This window comes from Notamacropus eugenii, chromosome 6, assembly GCF_028372415.1.
Source record: "Notamacropus eugenii isolate mMacEug1 chromosome 6, mMacEug1.pri_v2, whole genome shotgun sequence".
NCBI classification, from domain to species: Eukaryota; Metazoa; Chordata; class Mammalia; order Diprotodontia; family Macropodidae; genus Notamacropus; species Notamacropus eugenii.
In genome coordinates this window covers 5,730,612-5,755,322 of record NC_092877.1, presented here as the reverse complement: position 1 = coordinate 5,755,322, position 24,711 = coordinate 5,730,612, and the positions used below count along the sequence as shown (strand labels likewise).

Here is a 24,711-nt window from a genome sequence, read left to right as displayed (position 1 = left end):
GGAAAGAAAGAAACTCTCACCCAGATCTCCCAGTTGAAGGTTATTTATTTAACACAGGGTTCTTCTGTTCTCTGGCACCATCACACCAGACACATAATAACAGAAACCCCATGCTGTCTCCTTGTGCTTCAGATCATGGTTGAAATATAAACACCAAAACACTTAGCACCAAACAGCAACAGGAAGGAGGACCACAGGGTCACCAGGGCTAGGACTCTCTTGATTCATTTTCTGTTCTCCAATGTCATTTGTCTTTTCATTCACCTCCCATACTCTGGACTCCTTGAGTTCCAGCAGCAACCACGTTTCTGGGAAAAATATTTCCTGGGATTCCCTTTGGCCATTTTATTGAGGAGTTCACATCTAGGTCTCCATCTGGGATAGACATACATCTGCACACAGCATCTCTTATCCATGGCAGGCACCCAGCAAATGGTGATTGATCCATTTGGATTCAGTGACATAATGGTCTAAGACATGAATCCTCCTGGACCTCAGGTTGAGCTCTTGAGGGAGCAGATATTTTCTTTTGCATTCTAGTGGTAATCATGTCCCTGCCTGAGCTGGTACCTCTTAATTATCTCATCTCTGATGCATGTCCATCATTCAATTCTTTAGAAACTCTTCCATAGTGAAATGCACATAAGTCTATCCCAGAATGATATGCTTACTTTATATGTGGCCATTTACCTTGAATTTGGGGGCCACCACAAACAAGTCAAATACATACATGGTCAGACGACACCACAAAAGAATCTTCTCACATGTGGACAACTGGGAAGCAATCAGAGGTTGGAAATTCACTGGAATAGAGTTCCAGTGTGGTACAGTCATGGTGGGACTGTTCTTTCTTGTTCATTACATGAATGTAACAAAACACATTTACATCACATGTTTAGGTCTGCAAAGGGTTTTTTTTAACCAACAACCCCATGAGGTAGGGAGCATTTGCCACTAATTTACATGCCAGGGACTTGGAGGATTCTGGAGTTGAGACAACTTCCCCAGGCCTCCCCTGCCCGTAAATGTCAGCTCCAAGATTTGGACCCAGGTCGACTGACTCCAAAGCCAACTTTCTTTCTGCTCCACCAAGCTGACTTCTAATAATGATGATGACGGCGATGATAGTATAAGGGCAATAACAGTAATCCATCTACAGATGAGCCTCGATGCCAACACTTTGACTCAATTGCAGAATCACTCACTTCATTCACCAGCACAGTAGCTGACAAATACGAAACAAAAGGAGGATAATAGATGGATCTAGAACCATTTATATCCAAATATCAAAGTGAGAAAATTAGGGGGAAAAAAGCTCAATTTTTACCAGATCTATGATTTCATTGGTTTAGGGACCCCCCCTCACCAAGTGAGTAACTTTTTCTGCCAGTGCAGATGGGCACCTTCTTTGCAATTTATTTGCTTCAGTGAGTTGCTTCAGACACTCAGAGGTTAAGTCAATTATCCAGGGCCATACAGCCAGTATGTGGTCAAATGGGGATTTACACCTAAATCTTCTTGGCTCTAAAACTAGTATCCTTTTCTTTTTTCTCAGCTCATATTTTCAAGATGCTTTATTTTTGCAAAGCAATCCATTATCTCATTTGATCCATTCCAAAATTCTAACAAGAGTGCTATTGTTTTCTCCATTTTGAAGATAAGGAAACTAGGTTCAGAGAAGTTACGTCATTGGAAAGCAGAGTGGCATAATGGAAAGAGAGAGCCTGAAATCCCAGGGCCAGTTTGGCTGTGTGACCTTGGATAAGCCATTTCACCATTATTTCAGTATCTTGACCTCTAAAATGAGGGGGTTGGGCTAGATGACGCTCTGAGAACCTCCTTGAGAGTAGAAGTTGTAACTTTCTAGAAAAGAGCCTGGTAAATCATGGGAGCTTAACATATACATGTTGATTGTTTGACCCTGTGATGATTTGTCTGGAGTTACACAGCTAGTAAGTAACTGAGGTGGAATTAGAACCTAGGTCTTTCTATCAATCCAGCATTCTACTCACTATACCAAGAGGCATTTGTATCTAAGCTCTGGTAAATGGAATCAAGATAATTATAACTGGATCAGGTTTATGAATATTGGACTTGGGGGACAATAGCTAAGACATAATCTCCTTTCTCTTACAGAACTCCAAATGGATTCAAACTCAGGTCCTGTGACCACATCCAATACTTTCCATTGTTATTAGAGTCATAAGTTTGGAATCATGAAGGCAACAAAAATGGGCATAATTTAAGAGCTTACAGGACCTTCATTGGAAGGGAAAGGGTAGAGCTACGAAAGTCCCCGTAGCCCAACATACCCACGAGCATTGCCGGGTAAGAAGACCATGATTTAAGGAATAGCTCCTGAATGTGATAGCTTTTGTCAGAAATTTCAGGGGCCACACTGCTGGTCCTGCTTCAGTGTCTCAACTCCTAGTATATGAAAGCAAATATGTTCACCAAAATGATATGAGAAGTCATAAGCAATGAGTCACGGCTGGCAGATTACTTCCTTAAGAGTCCAGGTCAAATGTCTTAGCAAACCTCCTACATGAATCCTGAAAATGACCTTAAAAATGGAGCAAAGATAAGCTGGACTCAAAAGGACCTCAGATCTCCTGGTACAAGGGCACATAAAATAGTGAAAAGATGGCTTCGCCCATAAACTTTGAGAGCAATATAACGAGATAAAACTATAATTGGGACATGTTTAACAAAATAAATAGAAATACAATACAGCATAGACAATGTTAATGTGTTCTTTTCTAAGCCAATAAATCACCTGCAAGGATCCCTTTCTGTTTGAGTTTGACACTTCTGGCATAGTGGAAACAGCGTTGGGCTTGGAGTCAGGAGACCTGGGTTTCACAGTCACAGAATTTCAATTTCAGAGGTCTTTTGGACCAACTTATACCTAAAAGGAGTTTCCTCATCTGGCAGTTTTCTATGTCAGTGAAATGACAGGTCTAGTCCCTATCCCCTAACAATACCTGTGAACAGGAATCACCATTATGATGCACCTGACGAGTGGTCATGCAGTCATGCCTGGAAGATGGACAGTGAAGAAAGAGGATGTCGCACCTTCCTGAGATAGTGCATCCTACTTTGGATAGTGCTAATTTTTAGAAAGTTTTTCCTGACAATTAGCATAAATTTAAATGCAAATTATACCCATTGTCTTTGGTTCTGTCCTCTAGGACCAAGCAGGACTCATCTAATTTCTGCTCCATTAACTGTCCTTCAAATGTTTAAAATCCATTATTGTATAGGGATGTGCTGGGGCCAACTCACACCAGCTCACAAGAGCGAACGGTTACATTTTCTTCGTAAGGATTTTGCACCTCAGAAATCACAAATGCTGCAAATCATGACTTGATTTATCATTTCATTGATCGTCTAGACTTACAAAAGTGATGAGGAAAATGTTAGTAATGCCGATTAAATTTAAAGACATGTCATGCATGCTTTTTCTTTTCCAGAAAACCAGATGCTAAACATTTACCAGCATATCACCGCCCTGCCCCCAAGTTTTCTTTAGCTTATACATCTAATGTTGTCAGTCTCAACACCCTTTCCCATGCTGTTTGCCCTCCTCTGGGCTATTTCTAGGTTATCAATATAGTTCCTAAAATGTATACCTAGAACTGAACACAATAACTCTCACCTTCTTAATCCTGAATTCTAGACCTCTCAACGTGGCCTAACACTGTAACTTTCTTGGCTGCCAAATTATACTGTTGACTTATTAAACTAACTGGCTATTAAGACCCATGGATCTTCTTCAGATGTGTAAAGTATGTGTAAAGTTCTTTTTAAAAACCCAAGTATAAAACTTGATATTTATGCCTATTAAAGGTCATCTTATTAAACCTGATTCAATAGTCTGACCAATCTCCAAACTCTAAGACAAGTATACCACACTATGTCCTCCCTTTGTCCCATCAAGACCCAATTCTTCCTTCCTAGAACCCTATCTCCTCCCACCCCCACATCTCTGCCAGTCCTTATTAGAGGATCATGGAACTAAAAGGACCATCATCAAAGGACATAGTCTAATCCAATCCCCTCTTTTTACTAAGAAGGAAACTGAGGCTCAGTCAATTGTGTTCAATGACTTCCCCAGGTCACACAAATAATAAACTTCAGAGACAGGATTTGAAATGAGGTCCTCTAAAGTCAGGGCCAGGGTTCTCTCCCCATCAGCCCCCAACAAGCTAGTGAAGGTTGACCAAGATATTCTCTGATAAAGGGTTAAGATGTGACCCATTGCAAGGAATTTACATTTTGAATGGAGAAAAGATTCTGAAAGATTGAAAAGACTTCAAGCCCAAAGGGATGTATCTCTAATAGTGGAGTAGCAGGTGGTGGATTTGATATTTCAGCATCCCAAAGGGCTAGTCAGGCCCCTCTTGTGGGTTTGTGGGTAGTTCTGGGCACCAGATTTTAAAGGGGGTGTTGATATACCAGTGTGTCCTAAAGAGGGACACCAGGATGGTGGAAAACATGTGGGGAAAAGACTAGCTTAGTGATAATAGCATTGTCTCTCAAAACACAGGTTCTACTATTTTCTAGTTATGTAACCTTGGGTAAGTTGCTTAAGCTCTCTGGGGCTCAGCTTACTCATCTGTAAAATCAAGATAATAATATTTTCACTAATTACCTCCTCACTAACTGCTACTTATTGTGGGGAAAGCACCTAGCAAAGTTTAATGAGTTATATAAACATGAGATTTTATGATTGAAGGAACTGGAGATTTTTAGTTTGGAGGAGAGAAGTTGGAGAGGGGATGAGGGATGAGGTTAATATTTTCCAATTCTGAAGTTTTGTCATGTAGAAGAGTATAAGACTGGAGACAGCACAACCAGTAGCAATGAGGAGGAATTTCAGGGAGACAGATTTTGGCTCAGTAGACAGAAAATAACTTTCTAAAAACTAGATCAACGATGGAATGGGCTTCCTTATGTGGGTAATGAGCTCCTTATCACTGGAAGTATGCAAGCACAGACTGTCATATTGAGAATTACTTCATGGGGTGAGATAACATTCTATTTCAGTTTTAAGATCCCATGAACCTACTTGTATTACCTAGAAAGCTTACCTAAAAGTTATTATGTCTATAAACCTAATTCCAGTCTTGATCTGAAAATAGCCAGTATGTTTAAGTTATATCAGAGCCCGCAGCTGGATTAGTTAAAATGGATACCCAAAGCCACTTACATGGTAATAACATATACACCAGGGCTTTGCTTTGAGTCACTGAACTATTGCTCAATGCAACTGTGAGTGAAGGGGATTTGGCACATATTAATATGTAAAAACGAGTATTGAGAGGGCCACTTAGCCTCTATTTTAACCTTTTACCCTCTGCGCCTAGAACAGGTCTTAGCACGTGTTGTTTAGTTGTTTCAATCATACCCAACTCTTGGTGACCCCATCTGAGGTTTTCTTGGCAAAGATACTGGAGTGGTTTGCAATTTCCTTCTGCAACTTATTTTACAAATGGGGAAACTGAGATAAACAGCGTTAAATGATTTGCCCAGGGTCACATAGCTAATAAGTATCAGAGGCTAGATTTGAACTCAGGAAGATGAGTCTTCCAGACTCCAGATCTGGAGTTCTATGCACTATGGCACCACCTAGCTGCTCCACTTTGCACCTTAAGTGTCATTACCTTGGTTGACCTCCATATCTAGAATGCTCTCTCTCCTCTCTGCCTTCTAACTTCCTTGGCTAGATTCAGCTCAAATCCTAGCTTGCGCAAGGAGCCTTTCTCAATTCCCTCAGCTGTGCTGCCTTCTCTCTGAAGTTGCCTTCCATCAATTCTGCCTATATCTTGTACGTATCTAGTTAAGTTACATGATGTCTCCCCCATCAGAATACATGCTCCTTCAGGGTAGAGACTATGTTTGCCTTTCTTTTTTTTCTTTTTCTTATTTTTTGCCTTTGGCACTTAGCCCAATGTCTGGCACATAGTTAGTGTTTGATAAATTCTGGTTGACTAACTAGTAAATGTTTGCTGAGTAGAATTTAAGTCAGAAGACATTCTGAAATAAGTCCCACAACGTTTATCCACAACTCATGATCTAAAGATATGAATACCTGTCAAGGTACTCAGAATATTAAGCTCTGACCATGGGCTGTGTTCTAAGTCCTTTCCAGTGTTAACATACAATGGTCTAAGATCCCATTCTGCTCTGACATTCCATGTTCTAAGGTCCTTCCTCCCACTGACATCTTATCTTCTTAAACTCCTCATTCATTTCTAATATTCTATTTTTAGGGCCCCTTCTAGATCTGACATTCTTTTTTCTAAAATCCCTTCCAGTTTTGACATCCAATGTTCTATGTCCTAAATTCCTCCATTTCTAATATTCTATTTTTTTGAGATCTGGCATTTTGTTTTCTGTGTTCTGATGTCCCTCTTGGTTTTAACATCCCATGTTCTATGTTCTAAGCTCCTTCTCCATTTCTAATATTCTGTTTTCTGTGTCCTAAAGTCCCTCCTGGTTTTGACATTCCATGTTTTATATCCTAAGCCCCTCCTTCACTTCTAATACTGTATTTTTTGAGATCTGACCTTTTTTTTTCTGTGTCCTAAAGTCCCTCTTGGTCTTGGCGTGTCATGTTCTATGTTTTCAGGCCCCTCCCCGCTGTGACATTTTACATTGTGACATTCCATGTTCTAGGCTCACCTCCATCTCCTATATTCAGTTTCCAGGGCTGGCATTTTCTTTCGTATTTTAAAAAGTTTCTTTCAACTTTGACATTCAGAATCCCTTTATTCTAAGGTTCCTTCTGCCCGTATCATTGTTTTAAGATCCACTCCAGCCCTGGCATTCTATGTTCAGAGCTCTAGCTTAAGGATAAGGATAAATGTCATCCGTCTTATGCCAGGCAGATGGCATTTGTGGTCTTTCTCCCTCATCGATTTTATTTCATAGTGATAGAACCTACGACTGCAAGGAATCTTAAAGATCAGTTAATTTGGTCATCTCCTTTTCTAGATAAGGGAACTTGAGGCCTAGAGAAATTTAGCAAGTCGCACAATGTCACACAGATGGAACTTCCATCCAAAAGTGGCTATCCAATCCTTCCCACTCCCACCAAGGCTTCTCTTCTTCAGACTATCTATCTCTATTTCCTTCAGTTCCTTCTACCACAAGTTTTCCACCATCCTCATTGCCTTTCTCGATACATAATAAATTGTTAATTTCCATTGAAAGCAAAACTGAATACAAAATTCATGATATAGTTTAACCAGCAATTTACTGCCCCACAATATCGACTCTACCACTTGCCCCTCCACCATTTGAGATTCATTCTTTTTACTGTTGAAAGCCCTGCTCTAAATCTTCTTTTCTCTAGGCAAAGCATCCGCAGTTCCTTCAAATGATCCTTGAATAATATTTTCCAGTCTTTTCACCATCCTAAATGCTCTCCTCTGGACACTCTCCAAGCTAACAACATCCTTCCTACAATTTGGCACCTAGAACTGAACACCACACTACAGGTATAATCTGAGCAAGACACAGGACAGCAAGACTGACCCTCAAAAATATCTATCAATTAGATAAAGGGCCTGGTTTAGGTCATCCTAAGGTCGCTTTAGGTGCTAAACCCTATGAGCCATGGAAATATGCTGGAGAGGTGCCAAGAAAACCACAGGCACCAGCAATCTTAATTACCAAGTCTAATGGACTTTGTCATGACCTCTCTGCGGCATCCGAGACTACTGACCACATTCTCTAGGATACTATCTCTTCACTAGGTTTTTGTGACATTTTTGTCTCTTGGTTCTCCCCTTACATATCTGAATGCTCTTTTTCTGTTTCATTTACTGGATCTTCATTCATGTCACACACACATTAACCATGGGTGTGCCTGCCCAAAGGTTCTATCCTGAGTCCTCTTACTTTATCTTACTTAGTAAACTCATCAACTTCCATGAGTTCAATTATGATCTCCATATAGATGAACCTAAGATCTATATATCCAGTCCCAGTCTCTCTCCTGAGCAATCATCCTGTGTCACCAACTGCCTTTTGGACATCTCAAACTAGATGTCCTGTAGGCACCTCAAACGCAACGTGTTCAAAATGGAGCTCATTGACTCTCCCCTCTTTCCAACTTTCGTGTTACTGTTGAGGGCACCATCAACTTCCTAACCACCCAGAATCACAACCTTGGGGTTCTCCTCAGCTACTCATTCTCCCTCACCCCCAAATGTGCAATCCATGAACATATCTTCTTGTTTCTACTGGCACATTTCTTTCTTTTTCTCTTTCTTTCTTTCTTTCTTTCTTTCTTTCTTCTCTCTCATACACAGACATCTATAATATATAACGTATTGCATAAGATTATACATACATATATACATACACATATGTGTATGTATATGTGTATGTATGTGCATGTACTTCTCTCTCGTCACCCAGCCACCACCCTAGGTCAGGTCTCCATTGCCTCTCACCTGGACTACTGAAATATCCTTCTAATTTTCCTCTCTGCTTTGACTCTCCCCAATTCAATCCATCCTCCATTTAGCTACCAAGGTGATTTTTCTAAAGCCCAGACTTAACCATGTCACCCCTCTACTCAGTCTCCTTGTGATGCCCAGGATTCAATCTGGAATCCTTGCTTTGGTATTGAAAACTCTGTAACTTGGTTCTTCCTTCCTTTCTGATCTTCATGTGCTTCATTTGCCTCCATCTGCTGAGCCAAGGAACCCTGTGACACTGGTCACTTGGCTATTCTTCCTATCCCATCATGTATCCCATGGCCACAGGCCCTCCCTCATCACCTCCACTTCTTAACCATCTCACTTCCTTCAAGACTCAGCTCAAATCCCATTTTCTGTAGGACTTTCCTAATCATCCCCCCAACCCTGCGCCAAACCCAAACTGCCAGTGCCTTCTGCTCTCAGATTACCTTCTCTGTGTTCTGCATATTTTTTGAATGTACTTAGTTATTTATATGTGATCACCCCCCCCATTAGAATGGGAGCTCACTGAAGGCAGGTACTTTTCTTTGTATACCCAGAATTCAGCTCAGTGTCAGGCAGGTCATAAGGGCCCAATTCAGGCTTGTAGACTGACTGACTGGTAGGTAATGAGTAGGATTATTTCTCAGAAGCTTCCTGCTTGATTAGGTCTTGGCCATATCTATAGTAGAGCTTGGTGATGGGGTTGCCTTCACTCACTTCTGTGGGTCTCCTGGTTTCTGGGATAGCCTTTCTTCCCTTCATCTTTAGCTGGGTCCTTTCAAGACTCAATTTGAGTAGAAATCCCTTTCTGATGGATAAAGGAGCAACCAGCTTACAGGCACCTACAGACAAATTGTGAGCATAGACAGACTGGCCTTAGGTATCCGCAGTCTCCTCATCTAAGCCCTGTCACTTTCTCCTCTTTCTTCCATTCCTTCCCCTTCCTCTGCCCTATAGCGACCCAGAAACCTCCTGATCTTTCTACTTTCTTCCTCCTCTGAACTTGGTCCCTTTAGGGATCTGAAAAACTCAACTACATTGAATTATAAAGAATTAATGGTAAGTCAGCTCTCTCAGGGAGATCATAGGACCATGGGGTCATAAAATTAGCCTTTAAAAAGACATCAAAGACAATAGGGTTATAGTTCCAGAACTGGAAAGGACCGCAGGGGGAATATTATCCAACCTCCTCCTTTTGTATTTATATTTCAACAAGATGATAAAGCCTTAAGTCAAAAGAATGAAGCCCTAACTTCAACATCAGGCAGAAGCAAGCCAGAAAGAGGAAGTCTTTTCAGGGTCAATCAAGCCTTCTCTGTACCCTTGAAATCATGCCACCCAGGCACTGCTCTGGAATACTCTGCCTACCATAGATCCAAGGGGAGAGGGAACAGAGTTCAACTAGATGCAGGCTGGCCTGTTGGGTAGTTTTCATCCAACCAGGCCACAAGAAACAAGGTCTAGTCAGGCTGCTGTCAAGGCAGGGACCACAACGTGGCCTGCTGGGTGGGCTGAACTGCCCCCAGAGCTTCACCCTGCCAGGCACATACTCTCTTAATAACAGGAGGGAAAAGAAGAATACCTGTGAGGCAGAGACAAGAGGCCATAAACTCTGAGCTTTTAGAATAATAAACAAGTCTGGATTAAAGGAGCAACAAGGAATCCAGACACAGGGTCTGGCCACTCTCACTCCACAGCCTTATGGACCAAGAGAATGTTCCCAGATCACTGCTTGGAGGTCATCTTTCCTCCTCCCTATCTCCAGCTCCTTGGCTCTCTCTGTCTCTCCAGTGCCAACCTTCCAGTTTACCAGGCACATCAAGTTGCCATTCCAGAAGACAAATGGAGAACTCCCAAGAAACTTCAGCAGTACGGAACAAAGGTTCCAAGTTCCACCAGTAGAATTCTAATGGGCGATGCCAAGGGTGATCTACAGAAGGGATGCTGTGCTATCCTGACCTGTCAACCACCTGGAACACAGGAGAAAACAAGGGACTAGGAATCAGGGGTGTGGTTTCAAGCCCTGATTCTGATACCCACTCCATTTGTAAACCCAGGCAAGTCTCTTCTCTTCCTGGAGACTCAGTTTCCCTATATATTCAATAAAGGATAGAGTAAATTATCTCCAAAGTCCCTTCAGCTGCAGTATTCTAGGTTCTAAGAGCCCTCCAACTCTGACATTCTATGTTCTAAAGTCCTTCCCAGATTTTACCTTCTATGTTCAAAGGTACTTCCCAGCTCTAACATTCTGTGTTCTAAGGGCCCTCTCACCTGTGACAACATATTCTAAGGTACCTCCTGGGTCTGAACTTCTATGTTCTAAGGTTCTTCCTTAGGTCTGATCTATTTTCTATGACCCCTCCCAACTCTGACATTCTGTGTTCTAAAGTCCCTTCCAATTCTGACATCCTGTGTTCTAATGGTTCTCATTTTAACATTATATGTTCTATGTTTTGTGTTCCAGCTGTGACATTCTATGTTCTACATTCTAAGTTTCCATCTGGCTCTAGAAATCTATGTTCCAAATGAAAAGATCCCTTCAAACTCTAATGTTATACTTTCTAAAGTTCCTTAAAGCACATATATTCTATAGGTTCGAGACTTTCTTCTTCCCATTGGAGCAAGGGATCTACTTTTCACTCTGTTAAAATGCTGAAAGATCAACATTTGACTAATAGGACTCCAAAATCCAGATGCTTCTGAGTACCTGAGCTCAGCCTCTCAGATCTAGGAACCATAGCTGTGCACACCTCAACAGCTTTTATGATTCATCCTCCTAGAAAACCAGAAGGGAATGATGGTGAGCCAAGTCAATAATAAAACTGTGGATTCCTCATTAAAAAAACAACTCTCCAGGAGGCCTTCAAGATTGTCAGGGCATCTCTTCCCCCCACAACTTCCACCCTAGTCAGGTATCTTTCATCCAATTTTAGATATGGCCAAACCAAGACAAAGACCAAGGGTGTAGCTTGGTGCTCCTCAGTGAATCAAATGCGGGGGACACATAGCACTCAGGTGTCCCTGGGCTCATGGCACAGTGTTCTGTTCACTCAACAGTATCATCTTTCAATGTATATTCTATTTGTCGGGCAAGATCTTTGGAGATTCTCATGCTAAAGCAGGAGATTCTCAGATCTAGTGCTGAAAGCCCCCTTATTTTTACAATGGTAAAACTGAGACCCTGGGAGGGGACTCACCCAAAGTCACATAGGCAATAAATGTCAGAGGCAGGTTCGGAACCTATGTCCTTTGACTCCAATGCCAGGATCTTCCTACTGTACCACTCCTGCTCCCCAACATTTTGGCCAACAAGTTGAGGATCACATTTGCCAGAGACCACTCTCCTTATAAATGTGAACCAAGAGACTGGTTCAGCTCAGACATTGTATTGGGTGTGCATGTCACTAAGCCTCGTGCACCTGCCCATTTACTAATGGGTGGATCCTTCTGTGCATTGCCAAAATGCAGAGGAAAGCTTGATTCAAGGACTACATAATTGAGTTAATAATGGTGCCACATTTTTGTGGCACTTTACTCCTTATAAAGGGGTTTCCTCACCCTGTAAGGCAGGCCTTAGTGTCTCCATTTTACAGATGAGAAATCAGACCCAGAGGCGTGATGTGACTTGCTTGTAGTTACATGGAAAATGATGGTACCAGAACTAGAAACTTTTCATTCACAGGGGCACAGGATTTAAAAGGAAAGAATTCATAGGAGACAGGAGAGAAGTGTTTCCAGAACTGTGATTTAAAAACAAAAAGGAATCAATAAAACTTATTGTAAAAAAAACAGTTGATTACCTCATTAGGATCATAGATTTGGAATTGGAAGGGATTTTAGAGATTATCTAGTTCTCCTTTCTCATTTTACAGAAGAGGTGACAGGTCTTCACCTCTCTTGCCCAAGTCCACAAAGGTACTAAGGAGTAGTGACAAGATTCGAACCCAGGCCCTCTGACTCCAAACCCAGCCTCTGGGCTCTCCCTCACTGGATGTATTCAAGCAGAGGGTGGACTTGCATTTAATAGATGTTTCTTGATGAATTTAGATGACTGTCTCAAGTGTGCTATAGAGTTTCTCCTGGGTTTTTTTTGGGGGGGGGGTGCGAAGATTGGACCTTAAAAGTCCTTCCCCGTTGACATTTGGAGGTTCTTTTTAAGTCTTAAAAAATAGGGCAATTCTTTTATTTACTCAATTAAAAGGAACATGGTGTTCAAGAGCAGGCATTTCAAAAATAATGAAATGTTTGTTAGATCAAGCTTTCCTTTGTCTTTTTCCCAAGGCCTCTCTGCCCATCTGTGTGTGGGCTGTCTCAGGCACCTGGGCTATAACTCACCCATCCTTTTGGCAAGTAGGTTACTGAATGCACTCAGGAGCAAGGCCACCCAGGCCCTATTTCTGCTCTGTGATCAGAAACCAAATGCCTTTTCCTTAGTGCACTAGTGGGTGCTTCATAAATGCTCTTTGAGGGATGACCTCTGACAGGTGACAGGGATTCTATAGGGACTCAGCCTTTCCGAACATCTTCCATGGTATCCTGAGCCCATGCCCTGACTGAGAGTGGAACGGGGAGAAGGCAGAGAGACAGATGGATGAAGGTTGGGTGAGACAAGGAGGAGGGGCCTTGGCATCATGGCAGAGGCTACATCTGGAGCTGGTGCCACATGGCAATCTGCCGGCGTGGATTCTTGAGCATTTCTTCCCAGTGGCTGCGCTGGGTGCCAGATGAGTGCAGGCCCAGGCTGCAGCGGCCTAGCACATGGCTTTGGCCAGCCTCATCCTGGCCCATCATCTCTAGCTCCACACTGGAGGCCCGCAGGAGGTCATCAGGCACCTCAAACATGATCATCTCATTCCACACTGGATTCAGCTTGTGCTTGGCCCTCTTCGTCTGCTTCTTCTTGAGTTTCAGGGCCTGATGCTTCAAGGTCACCTTGACGGAGACATCTGTAAAGTATGGGGACATGAGGGGTAGAGGGGAGGGTAAAAGAGATAAGCTTGGTGAGTTTCTGCACACTGGTCCCCTCCAGCTGGTCTAGAGGAGAGCCACAGGGGCCCCTCAGCAACTCCTCAGGGTCCCAGCTAAGCCAATAGTTAGTGGACAGAGGGAACTAACCATAGAATCCTAGAATTTGGGAGCTGGAAAAAGTCTGAGGGGTAACCTGATCCAGCCTCTTTTCATATAGAAATGAAGAACGCGGGGCTTGTACTAAGGAACTCAACCTTTCAGCCTATACATTCCTGCCCCTTCATCTATCTGTTCCTAAGAATATTGCACAGAGGTTCTCCTACTAGGGTTTTAAGTAGTTTGTGTTTAGGGATCATAGATTTCAAGCTGGAATGAATGCTGGGCATGGTGCTACATGCTTGTAATTCCTGCTACTGAGAAAGGCTGAAACCAATAGATTGCTTGAGCTCAGGAGGTCTGAAGTACAGTAGTAAGGTAAGCCTTTTGGATATCCAGCAAGAATATGCCGAGACCCTGGAGACAGGAGACCCCTAGCCTCCCTAAGGCAGAGAAAACCAGCCCAGGTCCAAAAGGCTACTCACAGTCACAAATAACTATAGTTCGAATCAGATTCTGTTAAGTGGAGGGGAGCACTGTGAGAACTGGAGATGACAGGATCACAGACTGAGAGTTGGGAGGGGCCTCAGAGGCAGCCTAGTCCACCTCCCTCATTTTACAGAGACAGAAACTGAGGCCCAGGAAGCAGTGACTTCAATTCAATAATTCAGTTCAATAATGATTTATGAAGCACTTACTATGTGCCAGGTACTGTGCTAAGCCCTTGCCCAAGGTCACGCAATAGTAAGCATTTGAGGTAGAATTAAAATCCTGAGTCAGCCCTTTTTCCTCTGTACCAAAAGGAGAGGAGCTGAGGATAGGTATGAGGAGTGCTCCAAGTACAAATGGGGCCTGGGAATAACCAGTGCTCAGCCTCCTCATTTGTTTTCAATGTCCTTCCAAGTCCATTGAGATGACTTGTCTCTTGGCTGACTGTCTGCCTGAATTCCTCTCTTCTGTCTCTTGTTCTTTGGAAAAGACTTTTTCAAACATGAAGCTTGGCTCTATACTCATAGATTTAAAGCTACAAGAGACCTAAGAGGTCATCTTATCCTCCGCTTAACAGCTAGAAAAACAAAGACTGAGAAAAGCAGTTACTTGCCCACAGTCACCCTATCATAGACCTCAGACCAACAGCCATCTATTCCAACACCATCATTTTACAGATGAGGAAACTGAGTTCCAGGGCAGTTCAATAACTGTGCCAAGGTTACCCGCTAGTGAGAATCTGAGATAGGATTTAGACCCAGGTCCTCTAGCCCCAGAACCAGTTCTCATCCCTTTGTCCCAATTTGCCTCTCAGCCTTCAAACCAACCTCTTCAGGCTTCAAATTTTCCACTGTTCAATGCTGCATACCCAATCCAAATCTCACTCAAGGGGGCAAAAGTAGATGCCCTGACCCTGAGGATGAAAAGATTCTGGATATACTGTCAGAAACTTCTCCCAGGAATTTTAAGACCAAGGCCAATACAGGAATTTCTAGTATTTAAAGTGGAAGAGACTTTGGGATCATCTGGTTCAATTGTCTCATATTCCAAGTGAGGAATCTAAGCCCCAGAGTGGGGAAGGGACTTGACCAAGGTCACAGAAAGCAAGCCTTCCAACCCAGGTCCCCTAATTCCAAATGTAATGGATTTCTCATTATGCCACAATAGATTTTCATATATAACCTAACAGCCAGAGCCTGTTTCAATTAACTCAGGGTTATGGAAACTAATGTGGGATAATTACAACTCAGTGTTTACTGCTATAATTATCACCCCTGGGTGTTCAGTGCTTCACTTTGCCAATGATGTTTGACAGACAGGAGCTGTAAGAGAACTGACCTGAAGTGAGTTATAAAGAAAATCCAGTAATCATTTGTTCAGCACCTACTGTGTGCCAAGTGCTATGCTAAGGGCTGGGATACAATGAATAAAAACAAACAGAGTCCCCACCTTCAAGGAGATTACATTCTAGTGGAGAAAGGCAGGAAAAGAAGGAGAAGCAAGGGATGGAAAGGAAGAAGGTGAGATTGATTTGGTCTCCTTGCTTGAGATTCCACCAGTGTGGCTGATGCTGGTATTCTCAAGCATTCAGCATCATTCATTCAAGGATTCCAAAGCCAAGTGTTGGCATCTCCATCTTGTAGCAATAAAGGGACCCCAAGAATCCAGAGCAAGTTGTATGATGTCATGGAAAGATCTTGGGGTCATGGGAGCAGGGTTCTCATCTCAATTCTGCTACTTACAGGCAGTTAATCTTCCTAACAATTAGAGCTGTTGCCAAGGATAAGGGGCATGCCTTGGGAAGTGGGGGCATGCCCCTCAAGGGAGATTTCCAAGCACGGATGCTGGGGAATTTGTTCTTGCTCAGGTATTGGGCTAGGCAGCTGCTGACGTCCCTTCTAGGTCCGGGGTTCTACCATTCTGTATTCCGAGAGCACAGTGAGATGTTGGGGCAATGACTGAGAGATTTCTGTCCTCTTGGTGTGTGTGGTTTAGTAAGAAAATCCATGAGGTGAGAGACAGGAAACTTGGGCTCAACTGGGCTCTGTTTTTTATTAGATGTGACCTTAGAAGAGTCACTTGTCCTTGGGCCTCAGTTTTCTCTTTTGTAAAATGAGGGAGTGGAAATCAGTGGCCTCTGAGGCCTCTCTTGCTCTCAGTTCTATGGTCCTGGCCTCCTGAGCCTACATCGTCAGCCCATGAGGCCACACTGGTATCAATGGTAAGGTGATTTCTCTCAGACATTCTAAGATTCTAATCGAGTATGGAAAGTGTCAGGGTCCTGGGCCCTGAAAGGAGGCCATTTGGGTAGGCATTCTGGTGCAAAAACAGATTCTCTGAGCCACAGGCTCCATCAACTAGCCCCCACACACCTTCTGCCATCACACACACTCAGCTGGTGTGAAGGTGGAGAATTGGCAGATTCTGAAAAAAAGGAAGATTGAAGCTAGACAGTGGTGGTGTTCCAGTATAGTGGCCAGATGGCTGAACTTGGAATCAAGAAGACCTGAATTCAAATAATCTCTGGGACTCTTCCTAGCTGTGTGACCCTAGATAAGTCATTTCATCACCCTATGACTCAGCTTACCCACAATTAAAAGAAAAAAAGAGTCCCAGGATCATAGGATCTTAGAAACCATCAAGTCCAATATCATCTCATAGATGAGGAAACTGAGGCAGAGAAAGGTGAAGTGACTTGGCCCCAGTCATACAGTTAGCAGGTATCTGGGGCAGGATTTGGTTTCGGTACTTCCTAATCTCAAGTCTATCCACTGTACCACCTGGGAAAGGGAATTGCCCATGTTCTCACAGGCAACAAGTTGGGCCCATGGACTTAGAACTGGAAGAAAACGTAGAGATCCTCTGGACCAGCAGCTCTCAAAGTATGATCAGGGACCTGTGGGGCCCCCAAGACTTTTCCAGGGAGTCCATGAGATTAAAACTCTTTTTGTAATAATATTAATAAATATTCATTTCTAAAATGGTAAATATAGATAGATACATAAACAAAAGCTTTAGAGGGGAGGGGCCAGTCTTGAATAATTTATCAGAGTGCCAAGGGGTCCTGAGAAGGCAGGGGAAGGAAACAAGAGTCTAATAAGGGCCTACTATGTGGCAGGCCCTGTGCCAAGTTTACAAATATTATGTCATTTGGTCCTCAAATCATCCCCAGGAAGTAGATACTATTATTATCTCCGTTTAACAGTTGAGGAAACTGAGGCAGAGTAAGTAACTTGGGTCACACAGCTGGTAAGTGTCTGAAACTGGATTTAAATTCAGGTCTTCCTGAAGTAGGCTCAGCTGTCTATCCACTAAATTACCTGCCTATGACAAAAAAATTTGAAAACTGCTGATCTAAACCAACCCCTTCATCTTACAAATGAGGAAACTGAGAGATAAATGAATTTCTCCAAACCACATGCATAGCTATTGGTAGAACTGGCATTCAAACCCAAGTCTTCTGAGTCCAAATCCTATTGTGCCACATACCTATCTCTTCATGGGTCTCTTCACACATGTCCCCTGGGGCTAAAGGAGAGGCACTACCCATGGCTCCCAATGTAGCCCCACTCACCCTTCCCTAGGACATCTTTGGATTGGTTGGAATGCAGATTCTTCGCTTTGATCAGGACCACAAGGAGTCGGTTGGCTGCTGGTAGGTAGCTGATGGAGAGGAGGACTTCTCCAGAACCAGTGGCCAGGGCCTGGGAAGGAAAGAGGAGACCCAAGAAAAAGGGTTGACTCTGAGTCAGCTTCCATCTGAAGAAGGTAGAGTTGGGGTCAATTAGCTATTATGAAGTCTGGTGGACAATCAAGACAAATTAGCAGAAAGAGCACTGGATCAAAAAAAAATTGCATTTAAGACCCAGTTCTGATAAGTATTTTTTGTGTGACCTTGGACACATGACTTCCCCTATCAATCTGGTCCTAGTTCCTCATCTGCAAAATGGGTCTGTGGGAGGTGTGAGCTAAATCATCTCAAAGGTTCTTCTGCCTCCAAGGTTTCAAAGCCATTATGTAAAAATTGAGAAGTGACTTGGTCAGAGTTAGGAACAGAAGAGTCAAGATTCAAACTGAGGTCAAGCAAGCAATTATTAAGCACCTATTATATACTATATACATGCTATAAGCACCTCTGCACTGGAGGGTCAAAGACAATAGTTGAGGGCAATCCCTACTCAGAAGGAGCTCACATCCTAAAGAAGGAGACAACAGGGGCATACATAGGGCATCCCAAAAGTCTTAGTGCATTTTAAGCTAGTAAAATTTTATGGACATCGAGACTTTGGGGATATGCTGTATGAGTACACATGGGGAAAAAGAAAGAGAATAAATAGAAAGTCACTAAATACAAGGTAATGAAGAAGGGAGAGCATTAGCAGTTGAGGGAACCAGGAAAGACTTCGAGTAAAAGGTTGTGCTTGAACATATTTTAAAGGAAGAGAGGATCATTAAAAGACAGAGGTGAGGAAGGAGTGCATTCCTGGAATGGGGGAATGGGCCAATTCAAAGGCCTTCCTGTGTGACAAACAGGGAATGAGATTGGTTTGGTTCCATCACAGAGTGTAAGAGGGAAGTAATTTCCAATGGGCCTGGAAAGATAGGTTGGGACCAGGTTATAAAGGACTTCAAAAGCTAAACAGAGGAGATTATATATTTTTTGAATATAGGAATTTATATTCCTAGAGGAAAAGGGAATTCTATTAAGTAGGGGTGTGACATGGTAGAATCTGTGCTTAAGGAAAATCACTTTCAGTAGTATTGAGGATGGAATGGAGTGGGGAGACCTGAGGCAGAAAGACCAAGGAGGAGACTGTTGTGATAATCCAGGCCACCAGTGATGAGGACCCAAACTAAGATGGCGGCTGCATAAGCATGGGGAAGAAATTGTGTGTGACAGGCAGAGAGAAAGAAACTGATTGGCTGCATGAGGTGAGGGAGCAGGAAGAGCTGAGCACAACAGCAAGGGCATGAACCTAGAACTTGGAAGAGTGGTGATGTCTTCAGCAGAAAAAGGGAAGTTTGAAAGAGGGGAGGAACAGAAGGGAGCTCTTTACATCTGTTGAGCGTGAAGCATCTCCAAGATACCCATTAAAATGTCCAGTAGGCAACTAGGGATGTGGGGTGAAGTCAAAGGAGAGACTTCGCACTCTAAAGCCCCATGGCATCATAGTCCATGGGAGAAGGAGAGAAGAGAAAAGTAGAAGGACAAATAATGGGGGAATGGCTGAAGTTGTGGTATATGATTGCGAGGGAATACTGCTGTGCTGTAAGAAATGATGAGCCCCATGATCTTAGAAAAACATGGAAAGACTTGCATCAAAGGAAGCAGAAACAAAAGAACACTGTATACAGTAACAGCTGTATTGCTTTAAGAATGACTGGGTGAATAAGCTATTTTATCTATTATAAATATCTGAATTAAATATAAAGGACAAATGAAGAAAGATGCTATCTTTCTCCAGAGAAAGAGCTGGCCAATAGATGTATGGAATAATTTAATTAATCATTTATATCTATATCTATATTTGTGGTAGTCATCTGGGGAGAGAAGAAAAGAAATTCACATCATAATTTTGTTGTGTATTTGAAAAGAGCAGCAAGTGGTGCATAGGATTTGCAGTTTCGTGTGCAATCATTTTCTTTATTGTACTATGTGAAGATAATGCTTGTTTTTTTCCATAAATTGAACATAGAAAAATGAAATTCAGATAATGCAACTGAGTCATTTTTATCAAGCACAGGGATAATATTGTGCTGTTTGGGTTTTGTTTTTTTTTTTGAGGCAGTCAGAGTTAAGTGACTTGCCCAGGGTCACACAGCTAGTAATTGTCTGAGGATGAATTTGAACTCAGGTCCTCCTGACTTTAGGACTCTATGCTTCCTTTTTTTTTCTTTTTTTTTTTTGAGATAACATATGTTTATTTATTAAATAGTCCAAGATCAACCCAACTCTTACCATCATCATGGTACCTTTGGCAAAAAGAAATTTTTTCATGTAAGAACAATCTTGCCATTCTTTTTTTCTTTCAAATTTCTTTCAAATCTCCCAAATTCTTTCCCTCCCTCCCCTCCTCCCATTGAGAAATTAAGCAAAGTGACAGGTTAGACATGTGTAGTCATGCAAAACACATTTCCATGTAAGTCATTCTATGAAAGAAAATACAGACACAACAGCAAGAAAAATGAAGAAAAAGCATCTTGGATTGGCATTCATGAGCCACTTGTGGGAGACCATAACAACAAAGAGCACACTGAGTGGCTGCTGGTCTACAGAAGCTCCCGATGTGCTGCTTCAGGAGGGAATGGAGAAAATGAAGTGGGAAAACCCCTCAGGTCTTCCATATTTTCTGGGTCCCCAACAGCTCTTCCAGGTAGGTTATCCTCATTCCACAGATAAAGAACCCCAGGCTCAGAGAGGGAGGTGACCTGTCCAAAGTCAGAGCTGGTTGGTGAGTGACAGAGGGGGGTTGGGTCAGATCCAAGCCCTCTTTCTCCACTGCACTATGCTGTTTCCTTTCCAAAAAGCAATGATGTCTAATAATAACATGGAGGATAGAATACTAGACTTGGAGTGGCGGAAACTGCAGATCCATTTCTGCCTCTGAAAACCACTTTCCCTCTTTGATCTTCAATTTCCCCATCTGCAAAATGGAGGTGCAGACCCTCCATCCCTAGGAAACTATAAGGATTGGGTGACAGTCCTTACAAAAACTATGTGACTAGCTTTAAAGGGCTGTAGAAATGTCCATCCTACGAAAATGTAGGGTGACCTCTCAGCTAACACCAATACAGCGCCTAAAGGTTCGCAAAGGGCTTTCCAAATATTTTCTCATGAGCTTCAAAACAACCCCAAGAGGAAGATGCTATTATTATTATTATCTCCATTTGTCAGATGAAAAGAGAGAGAGAGGAGAGAGAGGGAGGGAGGGAGGGAGGGAGAGAGAGACAGAGACAGAGACAGAGAGAGAGGGAGGGAGAGAGAGAGACAGAGACAGAGACAGAGAGAGAGACAGAGACAGAGAGAGAGACAGAGAGAGAGACACAGAGAGAGAGACAGAGAGAGACAGAGACAGAGACAGAGACACAGAGAGAGAGACACAGAGAGAGAGACAGACAGAGAGAGATTCAGTGACATGCCCAAGGTCATATGACGAGTAAATGTCTGAGACAGAATCCAAACTCAAATCTTTTCTGCACATCCTTCATTCACTCCAATGCCCCACCTAGCAGGAGAGGGGCTACAAACTGATGCATTTCACTGAGAGATGGACCTCCCTGGTGAGGAAACCCCCGGTATCTACGCTTAGATTTTGGAACTCAGACCAATGCAAGGATAAGCCACAATGTCAGAGGACTGCAGAGGAAGAACCTCCAGCAGACAACTGAGGGGCTTAAAATGCATAATAAAACATACATTATTGGACATGGCCGATGTGGAAATGTGGTTTTTTTGGACTACGTGTATTTGTTATAAGGGTCGGGTGACCAGGAAGAGATCTTAAATTTGAGAGAGGCAAGGGAGTTTGGCCATTATTTAAGAGTGTAAGGCTTATTTGGGACATAGTACACAACTGATTAACAAGATATCATTGCCACTTTGTAGCTACTTACACGTACCATATATATTTATTTAAGTACATGTTGATTTCCCCCATTAGAATACAATCCCCTTGAGGGTATTTCCATTGTATCATGTCTAGGCACATAGGAAGCACTTAATAAATGTTTATTGATTGATTGGACAGATATCTAAAATTTGAAATAATCTATTTTAGTATAAAGAATGACGTTAGATTAGGAATCAGAGGACCCAAGTTCAAATCCTCACCCTTATGTCTAAACACCTGTGCGACCTTGGGACCTTCACTTAGACCTCAGCTTCCTCATCTGTAAAATGAGACAGGGGTGGGCTAGATGAGCACTGGGGTGCCTTCCAGCTCTAAATCCTATAATCATAACATCAACACCAAAAAGAAATTTAGAGGTCATTCATTTTACAGATGAGGAGACTGAGTCCCAGAGAGGGAGAGTTACTTGTACTGGGTGGAACAGCTAATTAATGGCAGAACTGAAACTCAAGAGATTGATGAGTTCTGCTTCCTAAGCCCCTACCACGTCATGTTTTCCACACCTGCCTGACCCATCCGCCTCCACCTTCAAAGGATTCGCTGACGAAAATAACCTCCCCTTCTTATTGTTTCCCAGGCCTTTTCCTCTTTGCTCTGTTCGCTTCTCCTTCTCCTCCACATCTCAATGAATGATTCAAGCTGTGTATTTCAGCAGCACGTTGCTCTCCAGGGTCCCTGGTGACGCAAACCTGACTATTTTACTGAGCATCTTCCGGTAGAACTAGGGCACAGCTTTCACTTACCACTAGTATTGCTGTTAACCCCTTTCTGCCCAGATAAGTAATTTATCTGAGATGCAGCAGCTGATAGATTGGCCATTGTTTTCTTGGCACCTGCCAGGCATCACTCCACCAGAGGGAGTAGGTGACCTTCCTGGTAGGTGTTGAAAATATGCACGTGCCAGTATTAAACCTGCCCTTCTGGTGAATACTCAGACCAGAAGCCTTATGGATATATCACAAAATCACTGGCTCCCAGGATTGGAAATTTGAAAGCGGCCTCAACAGCCATCTAGGTCAACCCATGTACAAAAGGAATCCCCATGACATACCTTGAAGATTTCTAAAGAGGGGGCCCACCATGCTTTGAAGCAGCCTTTTCCACCTTGAGACACTTAAAATTGTTAGCCATTAGGAGGCCTGAACATGCCTCTTTTCATCTTCCTCCCATGGCTCTTAGTTCTGATTTCCGAGACCAGGCAGAGCAAGTGTAGTCCCTTGTCCACATGGCTGCCTTTTGGATACCTGAAGACAAGCTAGAATGCCTAGGAGTCTTCTCTCAACCAAGTTAAACATGCTCTGTTCCTTCGATTAACCTTCAGAGACAAGATTTGAACCCAGAGCCTCTGATGCTAAAGTCAGCAATCTTTCCACTATATCAGATTGCCTCAAGCTTTACTTTATACATGAGGATAATCAGGTCCCAGGGGCAGCTAGGTGGCACATCAGATAGAGTGCCAGGCCAGGAGTCAGGAATACTGATCTTCCTGAGTTTGAATCTGTTCTCAGACACTTATAAGCTGTGTGACCTTGGAGAAGTCACTGAACCCTGTGTGCCTCAGTTTCCTCATCTGTAAAATGAACTGGAGAAGGAAATGGCAAAACCCCAGATGGGGTCACAAAGAGTCAGACACAACTGAAAATAACTGAAAAAGGCAAAATGACAACAACAACTCACTGAAGTCTGATGGGGATAACTTCTCTGCCACGGGTCATTAAGGTTTCCTTAAACACTAGAGGGAACTTTAGAATATTAAACATAGAAGGTCAGAAGGGGAAGCATCTTTAAAGACAGTCTAATCAAAGATTGAGAGCTGTCTTCCCCCACGTGAGATGGGTAAAGCAAGGATGGGATCAGGTACCATATGAAGAGTATTTAGGGAGTTCTTCTAGCTCTGAGACCTGTACCCAGACCTTTCAATGTCTCTCTTTCTCATCATATTTTCACATTTTCCCCCATCCCAAACTTGTCCTATTTGGTGAGATTTGTACTAGATATCCTCAGTAGTTCTGCCAATTCCTCTACCCAACTTTACAGGATATTAGCGCTTCAGAAGACTAGGAAAGTCTCAAAAGCCACAGTTAAGGAACATGTCCATGTTGATAGCTTATTAACTTAATGAGCAAAAATGTGGGTCCACCACCCCATCCCAGGCCTTCAGTCAATGATTGCCCAGAAAACCCAAGTGCAAAGACTTATTGCATCCCTGGCTTCAAAGACAGATTCAATCTGTGGCCCCAGCTTCCTCTAAATCTGATGTACTTTCTAAGATCAATTCTTCACAGCTAAAAGGGAATGAGGGAATTATAAAAGCACAAAGAATGGACGAGGTGGGATGTGTAAGTGCCTGGTTCTCTCCTGAAGTTCAGCCATCTATTTGGGGAAGGCATCTGCTAGAAAAGTAAATGTGGTGGTTAATATTGCCTGCCAGTTGGAAAGACTTTTTAGTTTGATTGTAGAAAGTTAGAATTGAAAGGAACTTTAGGATGCAAAGCATAGAATATCTAGGTGTTGGAATGAGGAAAGACTTGAGGCAGGAAGATTAAAGAGAAAATTATTACAATAGTCCAGGTAAGAGGTAATGAGAGACTGAACAGAGTGGGTGAGTAGGGAGAAGGGGATGTACAAGAGAGACATGAAGATGGGAAAAAACAAGATTTGGCAAGTGGTTGGATATGTGAAGGAAGTACCAATGAGGAGGATACTGGAGTTATGAACCTGGGTGACTAGAAGGATGATCTTGGCAGAAGTGAGGACATTTGGAAGAAGGGTGAATTAGAGGGGAAACCCTGAGTTCTCGTTTGGACACAGTGAGTTTGAGATGTCTACAGGTCATCCAGTTCAAACTGTCCTACATGTGCAGAGGGACATGGGACTGGAGCCAAGGACACACAAAAGAGCTCTGAATCTTGGATAGATCCAGGAGGCATCAGGAAAGAGACAATAATTACACCCATGGGAGCTGATGAGATCACAAAGTGGTAGAGTGTAAACACTGAAGAAACAGGAGGCCCAGAAGAGATTCTTACAGTTCAAGGGTGTGATGTAGA

The 24,711-nt window shown here is 42.8% G+C and overlaps 1 protein-coding gene across 4 annotated transcripts in view; it reads right to left on the bottom strand.

Moving 5' to 3' along the window:
- Positions 1–27: 27 nt before the first annotated feature.
- Positions 28–24,711, bottom strand: part of SYT13 (synaptotagmin 13) — a 57,844-nt gene continuing 33,160 nt past the window's right edge. For 2 of the 4 annotated variants that reach the window (XM_072617976.1, XM_072617977.1), the window contains exons 5-6: positions 17,605–17,734; positions 28–13,423 (exon numbers count right to left, since the gene is read on the bottom strand). In XM_072617976.1, coding sequence (XP_072474077.1) covers positions 13,119–13,423; positions 17,605–17,734 — 435 coding nt within the window. In that variant the 3' untranslated portion in view covers positions 28–13,118. The remainder of the gene's footprint in view (positions 13,424–17,604; positions 17,735–24,711) is intronic. The other 2 variants (XR_011968985.1, XR_011968986.1) reach the window with 2 other exon arrangements.